This window comes from Jatropha curcas, chromosome 2 (genome assembly GCF_041381405.1).
Source record: "Jatropha curcas cultivar XTBG-Jc1 chromosome 2, XTBG_Jcur_1.0, whole genome shotgun sequence".
NCBI lineage: Eukaryota > Viridiplantae > Streptophyta > Magnoliopsida > Malpighiales > Euphorbiaceae > Jatropha > Jatropha curcas.
Genome location: NC_143152.1, coordinates 27470755 through 27497193, shown reverse-complemented (window position 1 = coordinate 27497193; position 26439 = coordinate 27470755). Strand labels below are relative to the sequence as shown.

The 26439-nt window shown below is 30.2% G+C and overlaps 2 protein-coding genes and 1 long non-coding RNA gene across 3 annotated transcripts; 2 read left to right on the top strand and 1 right to left on the bottom strand.

The window, feature by feature from the left end:
- Positions 1 to 1577: 1577 nt before the first annotated feature.
- On the bottom strand, positions 1578 to 3749 carry LOC149498520 (D-mannose binding lectin protein with Apple-like carbohydrate-binding domain-containing protein). Its single transcript, XM_089717436.1, has 2 exons — positions 3046 to 3749; positions 1578 to 2766 (listed from the first exon to the last, which is right to left on the bottom strand). The coding sequence occupies exons 1-2, from the start codon at positions 3430 to 3432 to the stop codon at positions 1756 to 1758; spliced, it is 1398 nt and encodes a 465-aa protein (XP_089573562.1). The 5' UTR covers positions 3433 to 3749; the 3' UTR covers positions 1578 to 1755.
- A 10226-nt stretch (positions 3750 to 13975) lies between these two features.
- LOC105648063 (alanine--glyoxylate aminotransferase 2 homolog 2, mitochondrial) lies at positions 13976 to 18147 on the top strand. The gene is made up of 9 exons (XM_012234333.3): positions 13976 to 14313; positions 14633 to 14863; positions 14988 to 15158; positions 16188 to 16331; positions 16432 to 16611; positions 16887 to 17112; positions 17390 to 17503; positions 17590 to 17676; positions 17809 to 18147. Exons 1-9 carry the CDS (start codon positions 14077 to 14079, stop codon positions 17850 to 17852), a joined length of 1434 nt encoding a protein of 477 aa, XP_012089723.1. The 5' UTR covers positions 13976 to 14076; the 3' UTR covers positions 17853 to 18147.
- A 6579-nt stretch (positions 18148 to 24726) lies between these two features.
- On the top strand, positions 24727 to 26063 carry LOC149498519 (uncharacterized). The gene is made up of 2 exons (XR_016319761.1): positions 24727 to 25640; positions 25792 to 26063. It is a non-coding gene; the product is annotated as an uncharacterized LOC149498519 (long non-coding RNA).
- The last annotated feature ends 376 nt before the right edge of the window (positions 26064 to 26439 follow it).

The following is a 26439-nucleotide window of genomic DNA, read 5'->3' as shown; positions in this document are numbered from 1 at the left end:
TCAATTGGGTGATTTCTTATTGTTTGATATGTAAATTTTATTTTTAATATATCCTAAAATTTTGAAATAAAAAGGTAAATCAAGTTTTGAAATTTGACTTTGTTAGTTCTAGCTATGAATGTGATAAAGGCTAGTGTAAGTGAAACGATATCTTAACCACTTGTAATGAATTCCTAACTATTTGGCAGCGATAAGAATGTCACTATAGAGTTATTTCTGGTGTGAATGGAAAGATGGGATTCAATATAGTAATGATGAGACACCGCAAACAACTATATAATTGGCTGCATTTCCCATAAATGTTGAATCAAATCATACACATGTTAACATTTTTGCTCCAAATGTTAACATTGATGTTTTAACAGATTAGTTATATTAATTAGAGAAATTATTCGAAAATTAACCAACATAAACTTAGTGTCCAATGTGAAAAATAATCCCACCACAGGAATATATATATATATATATATACACACAAAAATTTTGATGATTAGCATAAGAGCGTGCTGTCTTTTGTGATTTAAGGTCAAAAGATAGGCTTTATATACTTTTCAAGAATTCGAATGCAACTTCGCCTTTTCCCTATTTCCTTACATTTCTTACAGCAATTTGGTATTTTTCGCATGTGATATTTTTATATACATATGCACCTTCATACATAGTTACAGCCAAATCCCATTTGCATAAAGTCCAAGCCCTTTTCCTAACAAGACAAAGAAATGAAGAAAGAAAGAAATTCTACTGGGAACTTGAGAATCAGACAAATAGAGAAGTAGCAGTAAAAATTAACTTCTCATGAAACTCCTACAGCGGCTTAGAAGAGTCAAGTCTTTATGGACTGTCGTAATTCTATTCCGACATAACGTCAAGTCGTTCATATAAAATTTAAAAAAAAAATAATAGTTTAGGAGCCCTTCAGCCCATACTACATTGAAAAGCCATGACTTTCTGATAGTATAAAGTCCATGAACTTTCCATCTGTCAATCTAATTGTTTAGATATGATAAATTTGTTGAGTTAATCTTATTCTTGCCTACAATTTTGTTTTAATTTAAATATACATATTTAAAAAAAAAAAAAAAAATCTTTCTTCTTAAAAAAAATTGAAACAACTAGAACGACAGGAAAATCTTATTATCATTGGTGAAATGTCATGGGCCTTAGCATCGTCCATAGTAATTGTAAACTAGATTCCTAAAAAGGTCCATGGGCCTTCGAAAGGGCCATGGTTTATGGCTTGTATTTAACAATATCTTCCATTCTGAAGGCAGACCCGTTCATCTTCACCGAGTTCCTTAAGCCCTTCCCTTCATTTATATATATATATATATATATACTTTTCTATTTAAATTATTTTATTACTATTATATTATTATAGTTTTTTTTTAGTGGAATTATATTATTATAGTTATTAAAAGTAATATATATATATATATATATATATATATATATTTCTAAAACATAGTGTAGATTGATAATTTACAAGTTAATATATTCAAATTATCATTATTTTCAACAGTGTTTTTGTTAACTACAGCTCAAACAACATCTAATAAACAGAAAAGCTAAAATTCTACTTCAAGAGAAAAAGATCAATTTCTACCAAATGAATGTCCAAATTTAAAATAAAAAAATAAACAAAGAATGCAACTTTCATGACACATTCAAGTTTCAATCCTAATGTAAAAAACAACCAAAATTGTATTCCTCATCTCTATAAGCAAAATCACAAAGTAAAAAAAATAATAAAAATAATCAATTATTGTTATCAGTAGTTGAAATGTTATTTCTTCTCTTTTGAATCAAATAACAACCAACTCCACACAAAACAAGCAAAATAACCAAACCATCAATCAAACCAACCATAACCAATACCCATTTCTTCACTCCTGACTTGCCATGACCACCAACATGAACCCCTTTAGGAACTTTTACCATATAAATCAATTCTGTTCCTCTTCCCACCTGTTTAACACCCATTACAACTCCATAAACGAAGCACTTACCGACGGAATACAAAGCAGCCACACATTTACAGTCTTGTAAGCAGAAATTTGCACATCCTTCTTTGCTAATATTAACCTTTACAGGAGCATTTGCTCTTAAAACGCTTCCAACACCATTTAATTCAAGCATTTCTACCTCATTTTTACCTCTGCCACAAAACCCACCTGAAAATCCTTTACTACAATCAGAATCAATATTATTTTCTTTAGTTAGTAACCGAATACACGAACAAGTACTCGAAAATGTACATATCCCATAAGGTTTACAAGATAGAGGAAGATCACAAGTACTATTTAGAGCTTGAAATGCAGCTTCAAACTTTTGTTTTTCTGCTGAGTAAAAATAAAGACCTAAGTTTCCTGTTTTGTTCAACAGAGCTAAAAATCTCAGGCGAGGCTGAACATTCCCAAAAATTCCTTTTGGTGATAATATCTGCGCAATTTTGTGATGTTTGTCGTTAAATAACTCTAATCCTTGAGACCCCAATTCAACAAAGCTTATGTTTCTGTTCTTTGAAGGCTTAAATTCCCAGTAAGAATAGTTCAACTTACCAGAAACCAAATAGAGAGCAATCTTGTTGTATTGAATTTGGAATGTGTAAAATACAGTTGAGTTAGTTGGGAAAGAAGTCAAGCGAGTCGCTACATTTAGTCTTTGTCCCCACAGAAGGACGTCTGTTGGAAAATTAAAGCTCTGCCATTTTATACGGTTGAAGGCATCAACTAGGATCAAATTACCGGTCCCCAGTATCTGTAACCTCTGCATCAAAACGGAGAATTAGTACAATTTTCCCTGTAATAGCACGTTTGACATTAAAGTTGAAGCTGCATTTCTTAAAAAACAAAATTTTTAGATACCGTGTTCAGCCATTTTGAAAATTTAAGATTTATTTTAAAAATGTATTTTAGTAACATGTAAAACCTCAAAGTAAAACAAGAAACAGTTCGTTCTTCAACGGTAACTCAAAAAAAGCGAAACAAACCCTAACTAGTTTCAAGCATTTTAACGGTAACTCGAACTTGTGGGTTTTAGTGTTACCTCCACACCTTGTCCATGAGTCCCAGTTCGCCAACCCACTTGTTCTCTTTGCCCTTTCAATTGCAAATCTCCATCTTTTGTTAGCTCAAGGACGCACTTATCTGATGTGAAAAAAGGAGAGTAATGCCCAGAATTCCATACCTTCGCATCTCCAAGAAAAACTTGTAAAGAACAGGAGTATTTTCCATCGATAGGTTCAATACTCAATGCAACTTTAAAATTAGGCTCAATTTGATTCGTCTGCATTAGAAAAGCTCTTCCAATGAATCCAACACTATACTCAATTGGGATTGCAAGTGTAACTCTGTAGCCGATTCGAATATCTGATTTGGAATTGACATGAACAGCAAAATACAGAATAAGAAAGCTTAGCAGATGGACCTCCATAAAAAAATTGAAACTCTGTTGCGTTTTTGTTTAGTGGGTATCTGTTTGTTAAGAATTTCCGGGAAAAAGGAAAGTGAAAGTGAGGGAAAAAGGTTGGGTGGCACGAGTGTAGGAGCTTTTGGACGCCCAAAAACAAAAAGAGAGTTGGGTTTCATTTTGGTGAATGTAGAAGTGGGGTTAGTGATTACATTGTGGTAGGAAAGATGGTTAATTTTTGACACTCCATGAACAGCTTAAGCATAGATTAACGAAGTTGGACACAGCCTGTCCATGTGAAAGTTTCTTAGCCTTTTTTAGGGTGCCTTAATGATTTTAAATTTGGTGTAGACTGTAAATGGTATTATAGCACTCTCCAATGTGGCTTGGGAAATTATAATTAAAGAGTCAGATGAAATTTTAAGAAATTGAAATGGAACGACAATGATCTATTCAACTTTAATCAGAAATTTTTAATTCAAGTCTTGAGAATAGAGTCTTTTTAAACATGCATTGCCTTCTCTTTATGAATCTCTATCCGGTATGAATCTGGATTAATCAGGCCAATAGATTTCGCACACCAGATGTTTGGCAAAAAAAAGTCGATCGATGTTTTTTTAGGAAGTAGTTGTATTATTTTTTTAATATAATCTTTTGTTTAATGGCAAAAATGGTGTTATGTCAAATACTACTCAAATTTATTTGGTCTTCTTTTATTTTTTATATAAATGAGAAACAAAGCTCAAAAATTAGAAACACAATTTTAGAAATCATATTTATATCGTGCTTTATGCAATAACCATGTAATTACAAACGCAGGAGAATAAAGAGTATAAGTGCCCGAATTTAAAATGCTTGCAAATTTATTACGTTGAAATTTTCCTCGCGTAAACATAATTAATCGATAATTTCAATTCAGATAAAGAAGGTGTCTTATAGCAAATTACCAAAATTGAAAATAAAAGTTTAATAAACAAAATTCAAAGATTTCAAAGATTTGAAAATAATTAATTTTTCTAAATTAAGTAGTTAGTAAATTTAATGCATTACAGGCGGCGGCGTGAGCAAAATTAAATAAAATTGATGAAATCATATTTACTCCATTTATTATTAAAAAAAATTCAATCGATTTATTTTTTAATAGAAATAACTAACTCTTTTTCAATTCAATTCAAATTTTATTAAATTTAAAAAACAAATCTAAATTTACTTAAAAGTAATTAAAACGGAATTGAACTTAATTATATCAAAAAGATTTGAGTTCAATAGATCTATAGGGAGAGGCAATGACAGAATCAGCTTATAATTAGAAGCTAAGTTAAAAATAATTTTGCTTAAATTTTCAGTTTTCAGAAATAAATAAAAATAATGTTTACAGGTCATACAGATCGTGTATTATTCATTTAACAAAATGTCAAATAGAATTATCATTTTGGACCCAGATGTTTTAATCAGGAAGTTGGAGATGGATTATGAGATGGGACAAGGTGAGTTCATCTAATTTTGTTGTTGGGACAATTCATTGCTTGCTTTTACCAAGTGCGCAGCGCAGGCCTTCTTGTCCTTTTGAGTGGAATTAGGAGAGTGTTCTCAATTTTATGTTGTGACTTGCCACGTGTCAGATATAGGATTAGCCACTTGGTGAAATGGCACGTGCTGACACTTCTTTAACGTTGGTATGACGTGTGATGCCACTTACATTAACATGACGTGGCAGTTGGCATCATAAGACGGTTGTGGTCTTCCACCAGTGAATGCAGCCCACTACGGAGGTAAAAGGAGATTCAGCCCACTAAGAATTTCATTTGTTGGTTGGTCGAGTTTTTTTATTTGTTAGCTAAAGGTGCAGTACGACATGTAAAAATGTGCTCTATCAACTCTAATTTAAATTTTATGTTTGGTTTTTATTTTTTATAAAAATCATCGGCTAAACGAAATTTATTAATTTGATTAATTCAAATTCACGTCAGATAAGCCTATAAAAGAAATAAAGCGCTCATTATTAAATTTTTAAAAGTGTTACATATCCAAAACTCGAAACATTAATGTGAACAATACTTACAATTCAACCCTAAACTTTGGCAGCAATCCTCTATTTGATATATTTTTCATGCAAGTGGTTGATTTCATTCATGTAAAAAGATAATGGGCTCTAATGGGCTTAGGCTAATTTAAGTTGAAGTGGTTATGGACTTTAGTGGACATTTAATATAAGTTAGCGTTAGCTGTAAATTGGGCTTTAGAAAAAGGGTTGTTCTGATTCACATACAAAAGCAGTATTGGATGGAAACATTCCCTTGCAGCTAAAGAATCAGCAAAGCCATTGTCACCTCTGCGATGAATATGATTTTTCTTGATTCTAACTTTTCCGGTGATTGAGAATGTTTGTTATTGACATGAGAAAAGACAGTGAAATTTGTGGCGTACGTAGTTGGGCTTGGTTTTATAATCTTGCATAATTTTGTGGAAATTTCAAATTAAATACTATTTCTTGTAGTTTTTGCTTTGTGAAATTTGGAAAGGTTGAATAACCATTTTCTTATTTGCATAAACCCGAAAGGGATTTTTCTTTAACAGTTACTTGAGAACTTGAGAATGTTCTTCAGATGACATTTGCTCCCCAGATTCCCTTATGAGTTCAGTCCTGGTTTTCTCCTACAAGCATTATGGTTGTTTCATGCTTAATGCCCATTTAGCATCAGGTGTTTGATTTGATTGATCAACTTTTTTTAGAAAGGAAATATGGAAATGAGCTATTTTTTGAAATAAATTGTCTTTATGAATTCATTTTGTTCAGACAATTTTAAAAGCTTAAAACTGAAGGAAATTTCTTGCCTACATTCTGTAAATGGATAATCTCATACACCAAGCCAATTAAAAAATATTTTTCTTTATAGCTATTTGTCTAACTATACAATTGATGGGAGCAATTTGTTATTTAAGTATAGATTATTTCAATCCATCTAGATTCTTGTATCTATTCTGAATTAATTACACAAATATCCAGTAATGGTGTTTGTTAAATTTAGTAATGAAGATAACAATTATGGCGGTTATGCCAAGTTATCTTAACAAATTCATACCTAAATGATAGTATTTTTTTTGAATTGGATTAAGTTAACTTGCAATTTGCATATATAAGCGTTCTATTTAACTTCATGTGTAATATACTTCTTAACTTCATAATTTTAATCTTGTAGCATTCAAAACTTTGACAAGGATCTATCATATGCAATTAAAAATTTTAGCAATACTACATGCCTTTTTTTTACACTATCAACAACAAATTTAGGAATGTATAGTTTTTTAGTAGGTATTTAATCAAATTTAATTTTACAGATTGAAATATTTAATAAATTGATCTGCAAGTTAAAATGTTTAATATAGTAATTTTATAACTAAAAGTATTGATAGAGTCAAATAAGAATCGAAGGTTTAGTTAGACTTTTATTTTCTTGTAGAGTTGAAGTACCAATTTATACATTTTGCCAATTTTTTTTAATTTATTTTCTGATATTACTAGAACTTCTGTGAAAAGACGGGGTCCAACTAGGTTTGAACCTGTAAGAAGCTCTCGATCAGTATTGCTTATGAAGCACTTAAACTCCAAGAAAGAGGCACGCAGTATTAATTGTAATTTAATTACAGGGCCAGAAATAAAAATTGGATTTTTCAACAAGAATAAGATTGCTCATACTTACTCTACATGGCTAGCATTGAGTAAATTACCCGGACGAGGGTATCCCAGCATAGTTGTCAGAATGAGAAATCAGATAAGCTATGAAAATAATAAAATAAGAAAGCCACGTATGCGAAGCATCTTCTTGTTGGCCAGATAAGACGCTGACGCTCCATCGACAATTGCGATAGGCAATGTCCGGTAGGTAGGTTCCAATGAAATCGGAGTTTCAGTGCATTCTGTTTCGCTTCTTTTGATAATTGATAATTATTTTAATAATTATTAACTATTTTAATAGTCAGTAAATATTAAATGTTAACAGTTATCGTCTAGCCGTTTTAAGAGTGTTTAAAAAGCGAGATTATTATATAAATACAATTATTTAATTGACAATAAATTTAAAATGATAAAAAAGGATATTACAATATTCACCTAAAATTTTCAATTAAATTCATTATAAAAAAATAATTCCAATAAATCTAAATTTTCAAATTTTAAGGGAGTAAAAATTGAAAAGTTCACTATTTTATAAATAAAATTAAAAATTTTTAATTTTAGGGGATGAATATTTTTTATTTTTTATTTTTTAATATTTGTTTGAGTTTAAATACAAATATATAAATATATTTTTTTAAATCAATTATAAATAAGGTAAACATAAAGATAACAAAACACGTAGTTTGATAACAGAATGATTTTATATTAATTAAGGATAAGGGTAAGGTTATAAAAGAAATTCAGTAAAAAGAATGAAATCCTAAACGTTAGGTGAGATAACTTTTAAAAAAAAAAAAAACACTTTATGGACTGCTCAAAGTGAAAGCTACTTTACCGAACATAGTAATTTAGAGAAAGAGTGTTTTGATTAGTTGAAAACACTAAAAGCTACTCTAAGCGTTATTGTCGAACACGCCCTTAATTAGATTATTAATTATCAAATTAAAGTTCCATCTGTCATGTTCTAATAGCTCTTATCTATTTTAATAGTTGTCAGCTATTTTACTATTGGTTAGCTGTTGGTGCTTAACGATTATATAACAGTTTAAAATAAAAGTATTAATATAAATAACTATTTATTAGCTGTTTAATATAAAATGACAGAAAATGGTATAAAAGCGAGTAACATGATAAAGACAAGTGATGGATATAAGTGTCATAAAAAAACTATAAAACGCTAAACCTTAATGAAGATAACGTTTCATAAAATACGATATTAACTCTACACGCTATGATAAATATTGTATTACCAAACATTATAATTGATTAAAATAGTATTTCAATCCTATCAAAATACTAAACAGCACTTCAAATAGAGCATAAACCCTCGCAACAAGCTAAATCTCTTTTGGTTATTAGACTAGAAAAAAAAAATACAAGGAAAAAAATGGGAGTTTTTATGAAATGTAATACATATTTGATAGTGCTCACTTTACGAGAATTTTTTTGTTTTATAAAATTAAAAAAAATTGTATATTTAAGATTTAATTGTAACTAAGATTATAAATTTATTATTTTCATATAATAATTATTTAAGATTTAGATTTAAGTTATAAATAAAAATTATTATTCGCACAAAAAAATGTTATTTTATTCTTTCTCCATAATAAAACTAGGAATTGGAGTTTATTTACTCAAGGATAAAACTAAGAGAGTAGAAATAAATAGGAAACTAGATAATTCAGAGAATAGATAATAATGATTGATTCTCACTATAAAAAATTTGATACAGATATTTATAATAATTCATACACAACATTAATTATCTGAATGAATATCTTGAGTTTTAAATGTAAATTCTTAACCGAGCATTACGTTATTTTGAAATAATTATGTAACGCTCAACATAATTATATTGATAAATTTATAAATATATATCCTCATATAATTTATTTAGTCTATCAAAACTAAATGACAAAAAGAGATTAGTTATCATTATTTATTTAAATGATTTACACCTAGCGAGTTGCAAACACAGTAAATATTTAGATTTTTATAGCAAGATTATGACGTGCATGGGATTCTAAGTTGGGTTGTTATCCACTCCATATATGAGGAAATTTACAAAGGGAAAGTGTTAGTAGAGCTACAAGCCTGCAACCAATTTAATTAAAATAATAAGTCAACACAAACTAAAATAATAGCAAGGATAAGAATGAAAAACAAATGATATTGTTATAACTAAAATAAAAATATGTTTAGATTTTTTATTTTTAGAATATGATAGATTTGGCAGAATCGCATTTTCTTATAAAGATTTTGAATAATATATGAATTTTTTTTACCTATTTTTTATTATTTTAACCTTACAGACAAAGTAAAAATTATTAGGGTTAATTTTAACCCAAAAGCTTAATGTTACAAATTCTTTTACATGTTTACGAAGTAGTTGTTACTCTTTCAATCACTGTGCTCGAAAAATAATCTTTTTACTCTAAATAGAAGATTGATAATAAGAACACTTCATTCTTGGGATTTATTTATTTATTTATTTATTTATTTTTATTAATACGTTATTGTCATTTTTAGTGCAACAAAAGCTTGCGGACAAAAGAGATGTGGAAATCCTACAAGGCAAACATATAAACAAACATGTCATTGTCTCTAATAATCGAATGTATGGAATTGATGTTTAAAGCTTTTCTTTTTCATAACAAATTAAATATTTAAATATTTTCCTAATTGTTCCAATGATACTTTATATTCATCAATATAATGATTTTTTATTAGTATGATGTAATTAAAAAATTGAATCATTGCTATGGTGACTCCAAACAATGGCCACACAAATTTTGCATAGCATTGGATCATTTCTAATTCTTGGTTTATTATGGGCATATTTTTAATTAGTACTTATGGCTATCATTTAACGATGATATTCTTTTCTTTTCTTTTTTTTTTTATTTACTAATTAATACTTGTTAAAAAGGTGGTTAGATACAGTTTTTAGGTCTTATATAACCCTAATCTTGGACAAGATTCATTATGCTGAGCTCTTATAGATTTGTATAAAGCTCTTCTAATAGGATGAGACGTCCATCTTCATCACCTTACGTCTTCGTCGAGGTAGTTGTATGGTTTTTTTTTTTCATTAGCAAAAATAATATTTATTTAATTATATTTATTATCCGGAAAGAACTTATTTTATTCGAGTATTATCCGAACCCATTTGCCGACGGACACTTTTATGAATTTCTAGTATTTTAATATATAAACTTAATAACTTCACTCATTTAGTAATTAATGTGATTCTTTTTCCTTTTTTTATGGGTTCCTTAATTCTGATATGAATAATTTTTACTTAGCTAGATTAAAAAATAAATTTGAATTTCATTATGAATATTGGATTCACCTTGCTGCTAAATAGTTAATGTATCACTTTCGCTTCTTAAAAAAAAAAAAAATACTTATCTAGTAATATTCTCTATATGTATAAATAAATTAATTAAAAAGTTTTATATTATTAATAAATAGCGGTTTAAGTGATAAGATATATTTAAATGTAGTAATTAATTTTTGTGAAGTTAGGAATGAATTGTTTTATTAGTAAAATGGTTAGAGATTGTTCCAACCTACAGAAATTATGCTTCTGAAGAGAAATTAACAAGGGAAAAAAAGATAATAAATTTGTAAGTGTATAAAAAGAAGGGAAATAGAAGAAAATGAATTAAAGTTGCAAAATTATACAAAATGCAATAATAGCACTAAATGTAGACAAAATGTCAAGGCAGGAGTGATCTGATTAAACTGATGAGTCATCTGTCAATATGTTATTTTGATGAATGGACACCAAAATAGAAAAGGGACTACAATGCTTCTTTGCTGTACCACCACAAAAATCCAAATGATGGGGACTGAATATTAGATTTCCAATCTTCGAGACAATCTTCTGAATGGCTGTCAATAAAGTCCCCCTTTTTTTTTTTTTTTTTTTTTTTTATGGTAAGAAAAACCATTCGTTTTGATTAAAAAAATTGCTATAATTATGTTATATTTTTTTAATTCATTAGAGGCTTATATAGATCGAGATAACACAATAGAGAGTAGCTCTCCCCTTGATTTACCCGACTGATAAAAATAAGTGTGGTCTAAAAAACTTAAAATCGAAACCTTCTATTCCTCGTATAAGTGAAAAAATTAACCAAACCACCACCTAATTGACATAATTATGTTGTATTTGACATCAGCTTTTAAAATACTAATATCTAACATTTTGACTATCTCAGCATATTATTTTTAATAGTTACGGTGTTCGATAAAATAATTTATATAATATCTTTTCAAATATAAAAAAGTGTTTAATCAAATGTTATCCCAATTTAGGATTTAGCATTTCATAATAATTAATAGATAAGTTTTTAACACTTATACCTATTACTTTTTTATAAATTAACAAAACCCTACTCGTAATATAAAAACATTTCCTTTACTTTTTCTTTATAATTATTTTTATCCAACATTTTCATTTTATTCTATTGTAAAAATAATTAATAACTATTATAACATTTAGTATTATCGAATAAAACTTTAAAGTTAATTATTATAATAGTGATTTAAAATTAGTAAATTTTATTTATTAGTAGAGGTGAATTTTGTTTAGAGCATCTATTAAAAATTTAAAATAGTCAAAAAGGGAAACTAGTATATTTTTTTCCTGTTTCATTCACCATAAAATAAATCTTTTAACATTAAAATAATGCTTATTGAAAATTTGATCTTTTCCATAATTTCACAAACCTTAACCTCCTAAAAAATTGGCATTATATCATATTTTACCTTTTAAAATTAACCAAGCAAAATTTCAAATATTGACTTCACTGTCCTTTTCAATGTATTAAATTAACAGATGTTACATGAAACATGGAAAATAAAGCTTATTAGGGTAAGAAAATAGAGATTTTAGCCATAAAATAATTATCATTATTACGATTTTTTATATATAATAATTGCCGTATCCTTTTTTTTTTTTAATCTTCATATACCAACCAAGTTTAAATCAGTTAATTTTGAATGAATTTAGCTGGTTGATGGCCAAAGCTAGCAGTTAATTTGGTGATCACTTAGTAAATTGTCAAGTTTGAATATTTCAAGGTAAATAGCAAACTCAAATAAAAAATCTAAATCGCTTTCGATTAAATCGATTGAATTGACCCATTAAAAAAAATCAAATTGACCAATTCGATCTAAATTTAAAAACTATATATGTATTCTTTTATAAACAACATGAACACACTAGAAAGAGAAATCCATCCAATTCAAGTTAACAGGAGTGAGCACTATTTGATTTTAATTGACATCTAATTAAATCGTTTGATTCGAAAATTCAATTTGGTTCATTTGAAAATAATTTGATTTGGTTTAAAAATTTTGATGCTTAATTATTTTGGTTTAATTCAATTTGGTTGATTTTGAAAAATCAATCAATGCAATTTTTATTATATAATTAATTTATTTGATTCAGAATGAAACGGTTCATTTACGTATCTCTAAATTTTTAAACTTTAAAAGAATAAGACTACAACGATATAAAAGGGGATGGGCTAAATATTCAAATAAAAATGAAATAAGATACATGAATTAATTTTTCTGAAAGTTTCAAATTTCAATCTCATGATTGAAAATGGGGAAACCAATTAGAAGAAGATAATCTCTATGATTAAAAATTTAAAGGTAAAGAATTAAACCGATTAATTAATTTTCGTTTGGAGCATTACCATTATAGTAAACCTTATCTACCTACCAATTTTTGTTTCATTTATAATTGAGAAAATGTTCAACTCGCGATTTACACGTGGAACATTTCTCAATTGCGATTTCTGGCTTTAGCATCATCTCGTGTCGCTATCCTGCAGTTCGCTATCAGTCATGCTCAAAATAACTGCATAGTTAATATCTCAATTTTATCCATTTTTCTATTTAATTTTCATCAATTAAATATGTGAAAGTATAATTTTTATCCAACTGAATATATTTAATTCAATTTTTTATGCAGTTTTGTTCAATAAATATTATCTCAACAACTTCATAAACCTTTTTAATATACTTTTTACTGCTTTGTATATATATTTTAAAAAAAAAATTTATAACTTTCATATTTTAAAATAAAATCAACAAAAAAAAAATGATAACAAAGCAAAAGGAGAAACAGTTTAGAAAAAATAAAATTGAGACAGTAAAAAAAATTAACATAATTTGAATACCAACTTTATAATTAATATTGTGAACTAGACAATAAGAGTAATCCTCATATTTAATTACTTTAGTTGAAATCGATGAAAAATAGAAAATGGAAAATGATAACTAAAAAATAAAATATTATAAAATAACTTCAGAAATATTTTTATATATTAAAGTATAATAATAATATAAAATCCTTATCATTTTGTAATTTTTTTAAAAAATAATTGATATAATTATAAATACATTTTTATGTGAGAATTAAATAAATTACACTTTAAAACTATAAATTAAGAATTACAAAATAGAATTATTATTTTGTGATATTCAAAAAGGAAATAAAAACAGATTTTTAAACGGAGAAAGAATTTTTTTTTTTTCAATCATCTCCTATAAAAGCTCTGTAATATTCAACAATTTAATTCAATGCTTGTAATTAATATGAGTAACGTCGCTCGTAATTTGCACAAAATTTAAATAAAAAAAATTCATTTGGATTCGTTTGATTAATTTAATAAGTAAGCTCGTTTATCGAATGCCAGTGCAAAAACGAATCGCTATTTTATTTTCAACGAATGTTTTTTTTCATTTTTATGGTTAGCTAATTCGGGACGTAACGGAAGGCATTTATCAGTATTACTCGTCCACAAACGACAAACCATCAATACACACGTCATATCCTCTCTCTGCTTTATAAACAAACCCACTCCTTCTCTGCCACTATACGACCCTCTCTGTCTCTCTTTCTCTGCTTCTTCCCAATTTCTCCTATCATTCAGTTCAGATAATCCTGCATTTACGGAGACATAACAAAGATGCAGAGATTTGTCGCCAAAAGGTTGCTTTCGGGAAGAAGCTCTCTCTCAATCCATCGCTGCTTCTCTCAGCTTGCTCAGAATGAGGCTTCCGTCCTTGACAATGACGCTCTTATCCCCAAAATGCCCCCTTTTGATTACTCTCCTCCGCCGTATACCGGTCCCTCCAGCGAAGAGATTATGACTAAGCGAAAAGAGTTTCTCAGCCCTTCTTTATTCCACTTCTATAAAAAACCCGTGAGTCCAAATCATTTTAGCTTTTTTAATTAAATTGCGCTAATCGTTATTAAGAGCAATGTTTTTAACGTCTAATTTCATATAAATAAATCAATATTTCGCTTTCAAAACCTAAACAAGTTTTTAACGTTCTAATGGCTGTTTACGAATTGATAATTATGTTTGTCTTGTTAATTTTACGGTTATGTTTATGGGGAAAATGAAATGAAATGAAAAAAATTAAAACTTTAACTTGTTAATCTTATTGGCGTGTTTTGGGCCGTTGGATCTGAAACTGATGTGACATGGGATATTCCTTCCTGTTGTGTTTCTCTGGCAGTTGAACGTGGTGGATGGTAAGATGCAGTACTTATTCGATGAGAACGGGCGTAGATACCTTGATGCTTTTGGAGGGATTGCTACGGTGTGCTGCGGTCATTGCCATCCAGATATAATCGACTCAATCGTCAACCAGATCAAGCGCTTGCAACACTCCACCGTACTCTACCTCAATCATGCCATTGCTGATTTCGCTGAGGCCTTAGCCTCTAAGATGCCTGGCAATCTTAAGGTGCACTAAAGCCTTTGAATCAATCTGAAATTTTGAGTTTCCAATAACAAAAAGATTGCGCTGTCTGATATTAAATTTTAAATATATAATAAGATTTTTTAAAAATTTTTGAATTTGTGCACAGGTTGTGTTCTTCACAAATTCTGGTACAGAAGCAAATGAGTTGGCCATGATGATTGCAAGATTATATACAGGATCTCATGACATAATATCATTGCGGAATGCATACCATGGCAATGCAGCCGGGACAATGGGTGCCACTGCTCAATCCATCTGGAAATTCAATGTTATACAGGTATATTCTCATTTTTTTTTTTTTAACAGAGTATATTCTCATGGTTTATGTATGTGCATATATAGTGAAGTTAGGTGATGATCATGACATATTTGGATGTAACGAGAATCATACAAAAAATGGAAAGGCGTTAACTTCACTTACTGTTGAATATTGATTATATAGTCAAGTCCAATGCACCACGCGATGTGAAAGATTAGCACATAGTTTGTGCATAGCCTATTAATGGTATCATAATAAAAATTATTATAATAAGGTGCTGTCAAATTGGATGTGAATTCATTGATTCTGTGGAGAGAGGGTATATGTATTTGTGCATTAAACCCTTTTGAACTTAAAGATTTTCAATGTTGTCCGAGTAAAACATATTTGATGGTGTAGTGAAAAAGGAAAAAATAATTTGATGATTTTCTCAAGTAAAGGTTGTGAATATTTTGCGTTAGGACAGGTGTGACATATTATAAGCCATACCTTTCAAGTTAAAAAGGACCACTTTTTATTGTCGGCTGTAATAAACTTATTATCAAGGCTATTACAGGGAGCACTACAGTACAGAGACAAGTATTTGTTGTGATCTTCTATATAATTACTAAGATGAACTCAACCGTATGGCTTAGTTGTTCAAAACAATGCTTTTAATGCTTCATCAAAGGAGATATTTTGAATCTCTTGTCAGCATATAAAACTTTAAAGAGGGTCGCTTTCTTGCATAGAAAGAAGTGGACCCACTCTGCGTGAAAGGGAATGATACAGAACCAAGCAGGTCATTTTAGGATACAGTAAGTTGCTGTTCTAATACCTGGGCTAGCTCTGATTATCCTTTTGGCAAGATATATTATGTTTGCTAAACAATATAGGGCGCAATTTACAAGTTGTTAATTGCATGTATGGTTGGAAATCTCTCTTTTTTTTTATTGGAATTTCAAATTGTATATTTTTTGCTCTCTTTTTTCTTGCAATTTATTCAATATGCTTCTGTCACTACAAAGATGGTAAACAAATATTTGCATTATCCTCGGTTCACAACAGAGTGGAGTTCATCATGCCCTGAACCCAGACCCATATAGAGGTGTTTTTGGCTCAGATGGAGAAAAGTATGCAAAAGATGTCCAAGATATCATTAACTTTGGGACAAGTGGCCATGTTGCTGGATTTATATCTGAAGCTATACAGGTAATAATTATCTTAGGAAATTATCTTAGCTATACAGGTAATAATTTTGTAGAAAATTAGAAATTTTATCTAGGGGAAATTACTTTCTTGTATATAACAGGGAGTCGGTGGAATTATAGAACTGGCCGCAGGTTACTTGCCTGCCGTTTATAAAAGCATTAAAAATGCAGGAGGCCTTTGTATAGCTGATGAGGTTCAAGCTGGGTTTGCTCGTACTGGAAGTCATTTCTGGGGATTTGAGTCCCAGGGTGTTGTTCCTGACATAGTGACAATGGCAAAGGTTAGTTTTTTTTTTTTCATCCTTTTGCTTTAGACTTATCCTAAAATAGTAATGTAGGTAGCTGCTTTCTATGAGGGTAATTTTCTCTGGATTATGACATTTCAATGTAGATCTTGGCCTTAGTTCTGGTTTATCTTTCCCCACCAGGCTATGTGCCATGGGTTTATAATTCCTTAATCATTTAAAACACACTTATAACCCTTGTTATGCATGTTTCCCAAGCATAAGAATCTGGATTTGAAGTTTACAATTCTTTCTTTCATTGACACGTTCAGGGTATTGGGAATGGTATTCCTCTCGGTGCTGTTGTCACGACTCCTGAGATTGCTGAAGTATTGACGCGCCGCAGTTACTTCAACACATTTGGGGGAAATCCTGTGTGCACTGCTGCAGGGCTGGCCGTTCTGAAAGTGATCGAGAAAGAAAAACTTCAGGAAAATGCATTTGTTGTGGGGACCTATCTGAAAAAGAGACTAACCGAACTCAAAGATAAATATGAAAGTAAATCATCTTTCTTACCACTAACTTTATTTATTGGACACTTGTTTATGCTTAACAAAATTTCAGCTTTAGCTTGCCTCTGATCATAGATCTAAAATATTTTAATCCGTGTAAGAAGCAATGTGAAACAGATGGTAATATTTGAAATTCTTATCCTGCAATTATATACAACTCGAATATTAAGCACTATTTTCGATTTAGTTTTTCTCTTATGGCCCTTTTTTTTCCTATTTGGTTTTCTAAGCATGCTAGATTGTATTATAACTGGTTTCTGCAGTTATTGGAGATGTGAGGGGAAAAGGATTGATGCTTGGAGTTGAACTTGTAACTGACCACCAACACAAAACTCCTGCAAAGAATGAAACTTTGCATATAATGGACCAGATGAAAGGTCTTTATTTCTCCTACCCATCTTCTAGATATATTTAATATTTATTTCTAGTTTCTAACAGATCCTTTTTCTTTTTTGTTTTGCAGAAATGGGAGTCTTGGTTGGGAAAGGTGGATTCTATGGAAATGTTTTCAGAATTACTCCTCCTCTCTGTTTTACCAAAGAAGATGCAGGTACATGTTCTTTTTCTTATTCCAATTACCAAAGCAATACAGATGCAGGCACATGTTCTTTTTCTTATTCCAATTACCAAAGCAATACAGATATTTCCAACGTTTCCCATTTGGTAAATTCTGTGGGTGCAGATTTCTTTGTCGATGTGATGGATTACACAATGTCAAAGATGTGAAGCTTCCATAATGTAGATAATGATGTTTTATTAATCATCTGCAAATCAATGAAACTTGTTCTGTATAATTTCATGTCAGTTGCGAGTGTAGCTTATGAAAATATCAGTAATAGGTTTTCTTCCTGAATGAGTTGTTGCTGCCTTAATGAAGCGATGAGTCAACAGCTCGTTGTCTCTTGCTCAAACCTGTCTCTGGGTCATAAAATTCTTCAACTTCTGAAACATTTTTGCTTGTAGACAATAAATGTTTGTTCCCTATGAATCAATAATTTGCAGATCTTATGAATTTATGTTACGATGGTTTTCTTCCATGGCATTACAGATTTACTTGACTGAATCATTTGCTTGTTTATAATACAAGCTAGTTTTCAGCAGGAAAATTTGCATAGAAAAAGGCTTTCCTCAAATGATTATTTAAATAGTTATTCAGTTTTAATGTGATCACATGCGATAATAAAGAATGACTAAAATACTAAAAACTTGGAAATAGAAATTGTAAAATACATACAAAATCTAGTAAATATATTACATTACTTTTGATAGTAATAATACACAAGCAAATATTCTTGTCTGCTATTTTAACACTAGAACTCTAATATTTCTAGGTTTAATGACAAAATTAATAATACTAATCATCTATCTTTATATATAAGAAAAAGAGGAGGACCAGCACTTTCACAGAGAAAAAAAATAATAAAAAAAACAAGATAATTTATGCAATACTATTTGATAACTAATGGCTTGGAGGGGTAAACCTAAAAAAAATTACAGCGAAAGGGTAAATAGTAATACTGTTTGTTTAAACCCCTCATCCATCCCCAATGTGTTTCCTCCCTGCACCTTTTCATACTCAACTTTGATTTATTCTATTGAAGTTATTTACAAAAATTAAAATTTTATTAATGCACAAATCATTTTTCCAATAGTAAAAAAGAAACTGCTTATTCAAATAGATCATGTCGAATTCATTACTAGAGAAATTAACTTTTCTGAGAGAAATGAAAGAAAATTTGGCTAATCATATACAACATTCTAATTAGTCTGAGAGAAGTTTTAGAATCAAGAAAGTTTTTACCAATTTTGTGGAAGTTATTAAAAATTGAAAGAAAGAATTGTTTTATTACAGATCTGACTATATGGATAATACAGTGGAAATTCATTTAATCGCACTACATTACGACTTACTTATCATGTTTAACCTAAGATTCATCATCCAGCTTCAGATGCATTATATAGATTATAGTAATGGGTGAAAAGAAGATTTCTTCTTTCAGAAGCATGCAAATGATCAAGAATATCATATAGATTTGTTTTTATTAGAATAAATTACGTTTGGAGATTCATATTAGTGATTAAATTAATAAGAATTTATGATATGAAAATTCAAGCTAATAAGAGCTTTATGATAATTAAGTTTGATATGTAGCTCCTTAATTAAGGTTATGCATGAATTTAAATCCTTAACCCTACTCATCTCTAGAATCAAAGAATTTGAAACATAATTTATTTTATCAAAGCATTATTGTTACAAAAACCCTAATCTATCTTAACAATTACATTTAGAAATCATACATATACATACATGCATGAATTCAAATAAGTTAAAAAGATTAAATGATTCATTATACATTATTGCAGCACAGCCAACAGTGAAGGAAAAAGAAAAAAACAAATAGCAAAAATAATTAATTATCTAAAAAAAAAAAAAAAAAAAAAAAGCGATATGACTACCGATCATGTCGAGCAGCCATGGGCGACATGGGAGAGTAGCTGTACCTGGTAAAAACAGCAGTAGAAGAAGATCGGCGAATGCGAAAAGTAGCTGAGGAAAATCGAATAGCAGACATTAAAATCGATAATACATCTACTAATAAATAGTCAAGTTCATAAAACATGCTTATGCTTTTCCTTAGAATCACATTTATCAACATCGAAACTGCATCTGCAAATCCACCCATGTTCTTCTATCTCTTTCCTTCTTGTTATTCCTCTGCTGCTGGTTTTGCTGTTTTTGGGAGGCAAAAATGTCAAACTCAATACCCATCGGTCATCATGTTATTAATTGATTGCAGCGACCAGTCTAATCGCTAATAATAATGCTGGTCAAACTGGTAGTGACTGAAATACCCTTCTATTCCAATTTAACATTACTTCTAATTCTACAAGGAATAATTTTCTTTTGGCACACTCAATTTCACAAACACAAGCTATTTCATATCGCCCATCCACGCACGCATTTCATGAACAATGTAGAAATGTGAAAGACGTTTCCACTAGTAGTATCAGTACACATGGACTTAGAAAAACCAGGAAGATTTGAATCTCCAACCACCGTGCTATTACCAACTCTCAACCCTTAAGTTAGTCGCGATAAACATACCAAGAACAAATTATTTTATTTATTAATTATTTTATTCTAAATATAAATTATTTAAAATTTTCATAAAAAATAAAGAAATAATTAATTTAGAGATAGCAAAATGAAAGATAATTTGACTAAATATATTAATTTGATGCATGGTTAATACAATTTTTTGAAATAATAATCTTACATTTTTCAATTATTCAATAAGTATTTGGCAAAATTTAATTTTATAAGTTGAAAAGGCAGGCAATTTAAGTGAACTCTCTCTTTTGTGGATGGAGGGATAGTTAAGTAATTACGTTGTAGTAATATTAAGAAGAGAATATATAATGATGAAGGAAAATACGAAAAAACAATCCACCTAAAACAAAATAAAGATGAAGACATGATGTGGTCATCCTCCGTGTGATAGAAATACTGTTGAGATGTCCTTTCATTCTTAATCTTTAGACTTTTTGTCATAAAATGTCGACACTTTACTCTTCTTGCCTAATTAATTATTTTTAATTACTAAAAACAAAAAACAAAAAACATTATTTTCATTCTGAAAATATATGTAATTAACTATTCATTTTGTCTACTCTATTGTAATTTTGTCAGATTGAAGAAATATATTTTTATGGCTGTTAGATCTGTTCGCTGGTCGGCCATGAGTTATAATTTACAATTTGTGAAGGAAAATACAAGTCGCATGGCGGAATTATATCGATAGTTACCAAAATTTCCTAAGTTAAACCTCTTATTAAAACAAATTAACCGTCCATCATTCCATGAAATCCGAGTTCAGGGATCATCTCCTTTTGTATTACAACCAACACTGTCACTCATGCATTCAATCCAAGTTTGCAACAATTTCATGCAAATAGCAAAACGACCTATGCAAATAACAAAACGACAAATCAGTCCATTTGTTCAAACATCACGATAGCGTTTCGATCATGCAAGCTGCACAAACAATGAAAATAGTCCAAATAAATTCCCTTTGCTTAACCATTTATTCAAAAGAAAAAATTTCATATGTTGATATAAAATGAAAGTATTAAAATTTAATTGGGACTTCAGCTGACTAATCAATTACTTATGTTGGTCTTTCATCCATCTAAGTATCATGTAATTCAGAGTAGTTGCAATCTCTTGGCTGAAAAAACCAATAAATGATTGCTATTCGTTCACCTGTTTGTGTTAGAGAATAAATGGGTTAAGCAGCGCAATTGCTTTGTCTCATAATAAATCGAGATGATACCTTCTTAAAAACAAATTCGAACTTATCTTCAAGAATCTGCAAGCAAAAAATCTTATTCTTGGATTCTTTTGCGAACTACAATGGCTTCAAGGAGTACCTGAAATCGAATAGCGAACTACAGTGGCTTCAAGGAGTACCTGTAATCGAATAGCGACTACTATAACTCATCTTTCTTGCTCTCTATCTTGGTATTCTTCTCCAATTAGAAGTTTCGTTCTCCATTTAAAGAAACTAAGGATTTCATTTTGTTTGGAGTTCTTGTGCTTTTGTTACTGTTGCAAATTACATACCAAATATTTAATTAAATTCAATATTTTAGAACCCATTAACCGCATGATGCTCACGCATGTCCTTTATCTAAATAAATGAGTAATTTGATCATAAAATGTCAAGTTACAAAGAAATTTGATCCAAAGGTTTATTTATGAGCTTTCTGTATGTCTACTCCAAGTTCAAGGGGCAAAATGAACATTTTAATTTCCTAAATTAAATATAACCACTTTATATATTTTCCATAAAATTACAATTCTATAGTCTATTCAAGCCCAACCAAACACCACCTAAGAAAAAAAAAATTTTGCTTGTCATGTATTAGTTTATTAAAGAGAAAATAAGTTTTGTTTTTAATAAATATTTTGTTTTGGTGCTATATACCAATGTTTCCAATGAGATACTCGTAGGGGATTTTCCATATTTGAAACAAAATTTCAAAATTTAGTAACTAAAAATCACAGATTGAATATCAATTCAATGAAAAGGTATAGGTGGAGTTATCATAGAAACTGACTGTATCCTATTTGTACAAGGAAGTTTAAAGACGAATCTTACACGTGTGGGTTCATGGTTTTCATTTACAGATTTGCTGGCAGGTCAGTGAATCGAGTAATTAATTATTTTGTGAGAATTCCCATTTTTGCGTCTGATTCGATTGTGCCTCCTTCATTCTTGCAGATAAACTATATAATACATTCTTTTATAAAACGTGAAATTTGGTAAATATGAAGATAATTTACCCAGCAAATGTCTCAATGCTTTAGGTATCTGTACCGTAAAATGATTTTTGGATCTAGTCTGCCTTGCAGGCTAAGGCCGCAACAGTGGATGTTGTCCAGTGGACTTTCTAATAAGAACTGGACTCAGACTCAGCATTTCATGGGCTTGGATTTAGTATGTGTTTTAAATCCTCAAAAATTGCAAACTTCTGGTAAGCTTAACCACGAGAATTTAGACCAAGCTGTCCTGGCATATAAAATATGCAAATTTTTAGTATTTAAATATAGTATAAGTTAGTATTTACTCAAAAAACAAAAGTTACGGTACCACAAATTAATTGGCCTTGTGGAAGTAGATCACATCTTCTTTTACATATAACATTCAAGGTTCAAAATTTTAGAATTTTATTTAAATATCACTCTCAGCTCGAACATGAAAACACGTGTGCAAATCAATATATATATATATATATATATATATAAATTGTGGAGGTCTCTCGTCTATGAAGATTTTCTTATATAAAGGAAAAAAGAAAATTCAATCCTATTTTTAGAGTTCATGCCTACCCAAAGTAAATCAATAATTAATAAATTTATTAGAATAATTTTTCTGTAATGTATTATTGTTTTTGATTTGTATGTAAATTGAACTTCACAAATACAATTACTAAATGCAAAATTTTTAAGGCTACATCCATTTAATTTATGGCTAAATTTGGAATTTAAGTACTCTTATGTTACTTTTTAGTACTCAAATTTAGGTTTTCTCAAGTATAAAAGGCATACGTATATAATGTCTTTGGGTGGCCTATAACTTTATAGTATACCCATTAAAGATTATATGTATTTATATTTCCTTAACCGTTGTTCTCATGACTTTTCATCCCATTATTCTTTCTTTACAGGTTGAAATTTTAAAGCTCATCCTAGACCTAGCATTATCAAATTAGTCGGCACCTGCAGCAATCGCAGCCACTCATTTGGCTGGCTCAAACGGCTCTATTATGTCTATCAATACACATTTGTTGCATAACATCACCAATGACCTATGCACTTGCATCACTTTTAAGTTTTAAACAATTGTCTCACCTTTTAGAAAATTCCCATTTTCCACACCCAAAACCCTATTATCGGGTCTCTAACTTTTTTAATATCCTCCCTGTTTACTCATCTGTTTTTACTGACACCATGTGCAGAGACTTATTGTCCATTTTTATAGTTTATAGTAATCTTGACTAATCTTCAATCACTTTTAAAAATAAAGGAATGGGTACAAGAAAAGTTTATGCTGTGGAAGGTTAATCTATAACCTAATATGACCTAAGTTATGGTAATCAATCATGTAAGTATTTTTTGACACTGAACCATCTCGATTAAAGCTAAAATACTTTAAACGTATGTTCATTCATCCTTTAGTGATGAATAGGCAAGGGTATTTGAAAGATTATTAAATTAAAATTTGAATTTATCTACTGTAGGTTTTTTTATATAAAAACGAATTACACTATATAATAATCAATAATAACTACATAATAAAAATTGTAAATCAGCGGCTGAAAAAGTCCGCCTTATATAAAACTTTATTTTTTTTAATTATAATAGCTCATTCCTTAATTTTAACCACTATACGTAAATCTTTGTTAGAAAAAAAATATATGATGTGAGTGTTAAAAATGGTTGTTAAAGGAAATGGTAACCCGTAAATATTTATCCAATCTGAATCCAAAACAACGCATGGGTAGGGTTCAAGTTTTGCAAAACTCGACCAAAAACACTTGGCCATGAACCCTACTTAAAGCTAAACCGTAATAAAGGATAAACATTAGAATCATATTCTTTTATATTTGTATCAGACTTTGTTATCATCTGCACAACTTTGATTTTTGTAAATATTTGTATTCTTGTAAATCATGTAATCTGTTGAGATATTCTTGGAAAGTGGTTGAGTATTTATCTATATAAACTCACCACTTATGTGAATAAAGTGAATTAAAAACTTTTCTCATCTATTATTTCTCTTATGGTATCAGAGCTATAAGCTCATACGAGCCTTTTTTTTTTCCCTTCCTGCTTCTCTTCTACTGCCATGGCTGACAACACTCTCGTTGTTAATGCTGATCACACAACTACTTCAGCTATAATTGTCCAATTCAACCTACCCACTCAACTACCCATAAAGCTTCTTGGTAGTCATAATTTGCAACATGGAAAGCTCAACTCTCCATGCTTTTATATGGTCATAACCTTTTTGGTCATCTTGATGGTTCATTACTAACTCCTCCTACCACAGTTACCATAACCAATCAAATCGCTCCAAATCTTGCATACGGAACACGGTTTCATTAAGATCAGCTCATCCAAAATGCTTTCTTAGCGTCAGTAGATTCAACTCTTGCATCTACTATTGCTGCAGCACCCTCCTCACACAAAGCTTGGGAATCTCTCCATACTGCATTCAACAAATCTCAAACTAGAATTTTTAGTCTTCGAGATTAACTAGCTCGCATCAACAAAGCTCCTCGACCTGTCACTGATTCTTTGCGTGATGTATGCTCTCTCTCTGATGAACTTGCCATTGTTGGAGCCCCTGTTAGCAACGAAGAACTCATTGTTAAGATCCATAGTGGTATTGGTCCTGAATTTCGAGAAATTTCTGCTGCTATTAGATCAAGAGACACAATTGTCACTTATGAAGAGTTATATGAAAAATTACTTGATCATGAGTTGTTCATCAAGCATGAGGAATCTAAGAAGCTGCCTCCCATTACTGCTGCAATCGCTCAAAGAAACAATCAACCTCCTCACAACAACAACAATTGAAGACTAGGAAATAATAACTCCTCAAATAACCAGCAATGGCAATCTCAATCCAGCCAAGAAACACAAAACAACCCCTGATGGCGCTCTAGAAGAAACCAATAGCAATAATTTTCAAATAATGGGATTCAATGCCAACTATGTGAGTGTTTTGGTCACTCTGCAAAAGTTTATCGCTCTCAATCTCACAATCACCTCCAAGCTCAAGTTTGTGAGCCGTCAGTCTCAACATTCTGAACCATGGGTTGTTGATTCTGGAGCTAATCACCACATTACTTCAGATGCTCAAAACTTAGAACCCGTTCATGACTATCATAGACCAAAAGAAATCTCAATGGGCAATGGCAATACCATTCCAATTTCTCATACTGGTAACACTCATTTATGTGCATCAACTCACAATTTCAAACTATTAAATACATTATGTGCTCCTGACATTAAAAGTAACCTTATATCTGTCTCTCAATTTTGTCAAGACAATAAAACCTCTATTGAATTTTTCCATTTCATTTCTTTGTGAAGGATCTGAAAACGGCGGTGCCTTTACGATGCGGGCGGAATAGAGATGGACTTTATGAATGGCCTGTGAGCATTATCCATAAATTTCCTCAATCCAATTTGGCTTGTCGACGTCTTCCTCTTTACCTGTGGCATCGAAGTTTAGGACATCCTAATCATCCCATTCTAAATAAATCGTTGAATAAATTTTCTATTCCCTTTTATGAGTCAAAGAATTTTTCACTTTGTAATTCGTGTTGTTCTTCAAAGATGCACAGGTTGCCTTTTTTTGAAAATTCCTTACAAAGTCATAAGCCTATGCAAATAATCTATAGTGATTTGTGGGGCCCTTCTCCAGTGCTTTCCATTGATAAAAAATGTTATTATGTTTTGTTTGTTGATCACTTCTCAAAATACATGTGGTTATAGACTCTAAAAGCAAAACATGAAGTTCAAGATGTTTTTAAAACTTTACAACCCTTAATTGAATGATATTTTCAAACTACAATTCTTTCTGTTTATACAAATGGTGGTGGTGAATTTGAAAGACTATCTATTTATTTTAAGACACATGGTATTGAACATTTAATTTCTCCACCTTACACACCTCAACGCATATCCGTAGTTGAGCGCCGACACAGACATGTTGTTGAAACTGCTAAAACTTTATTG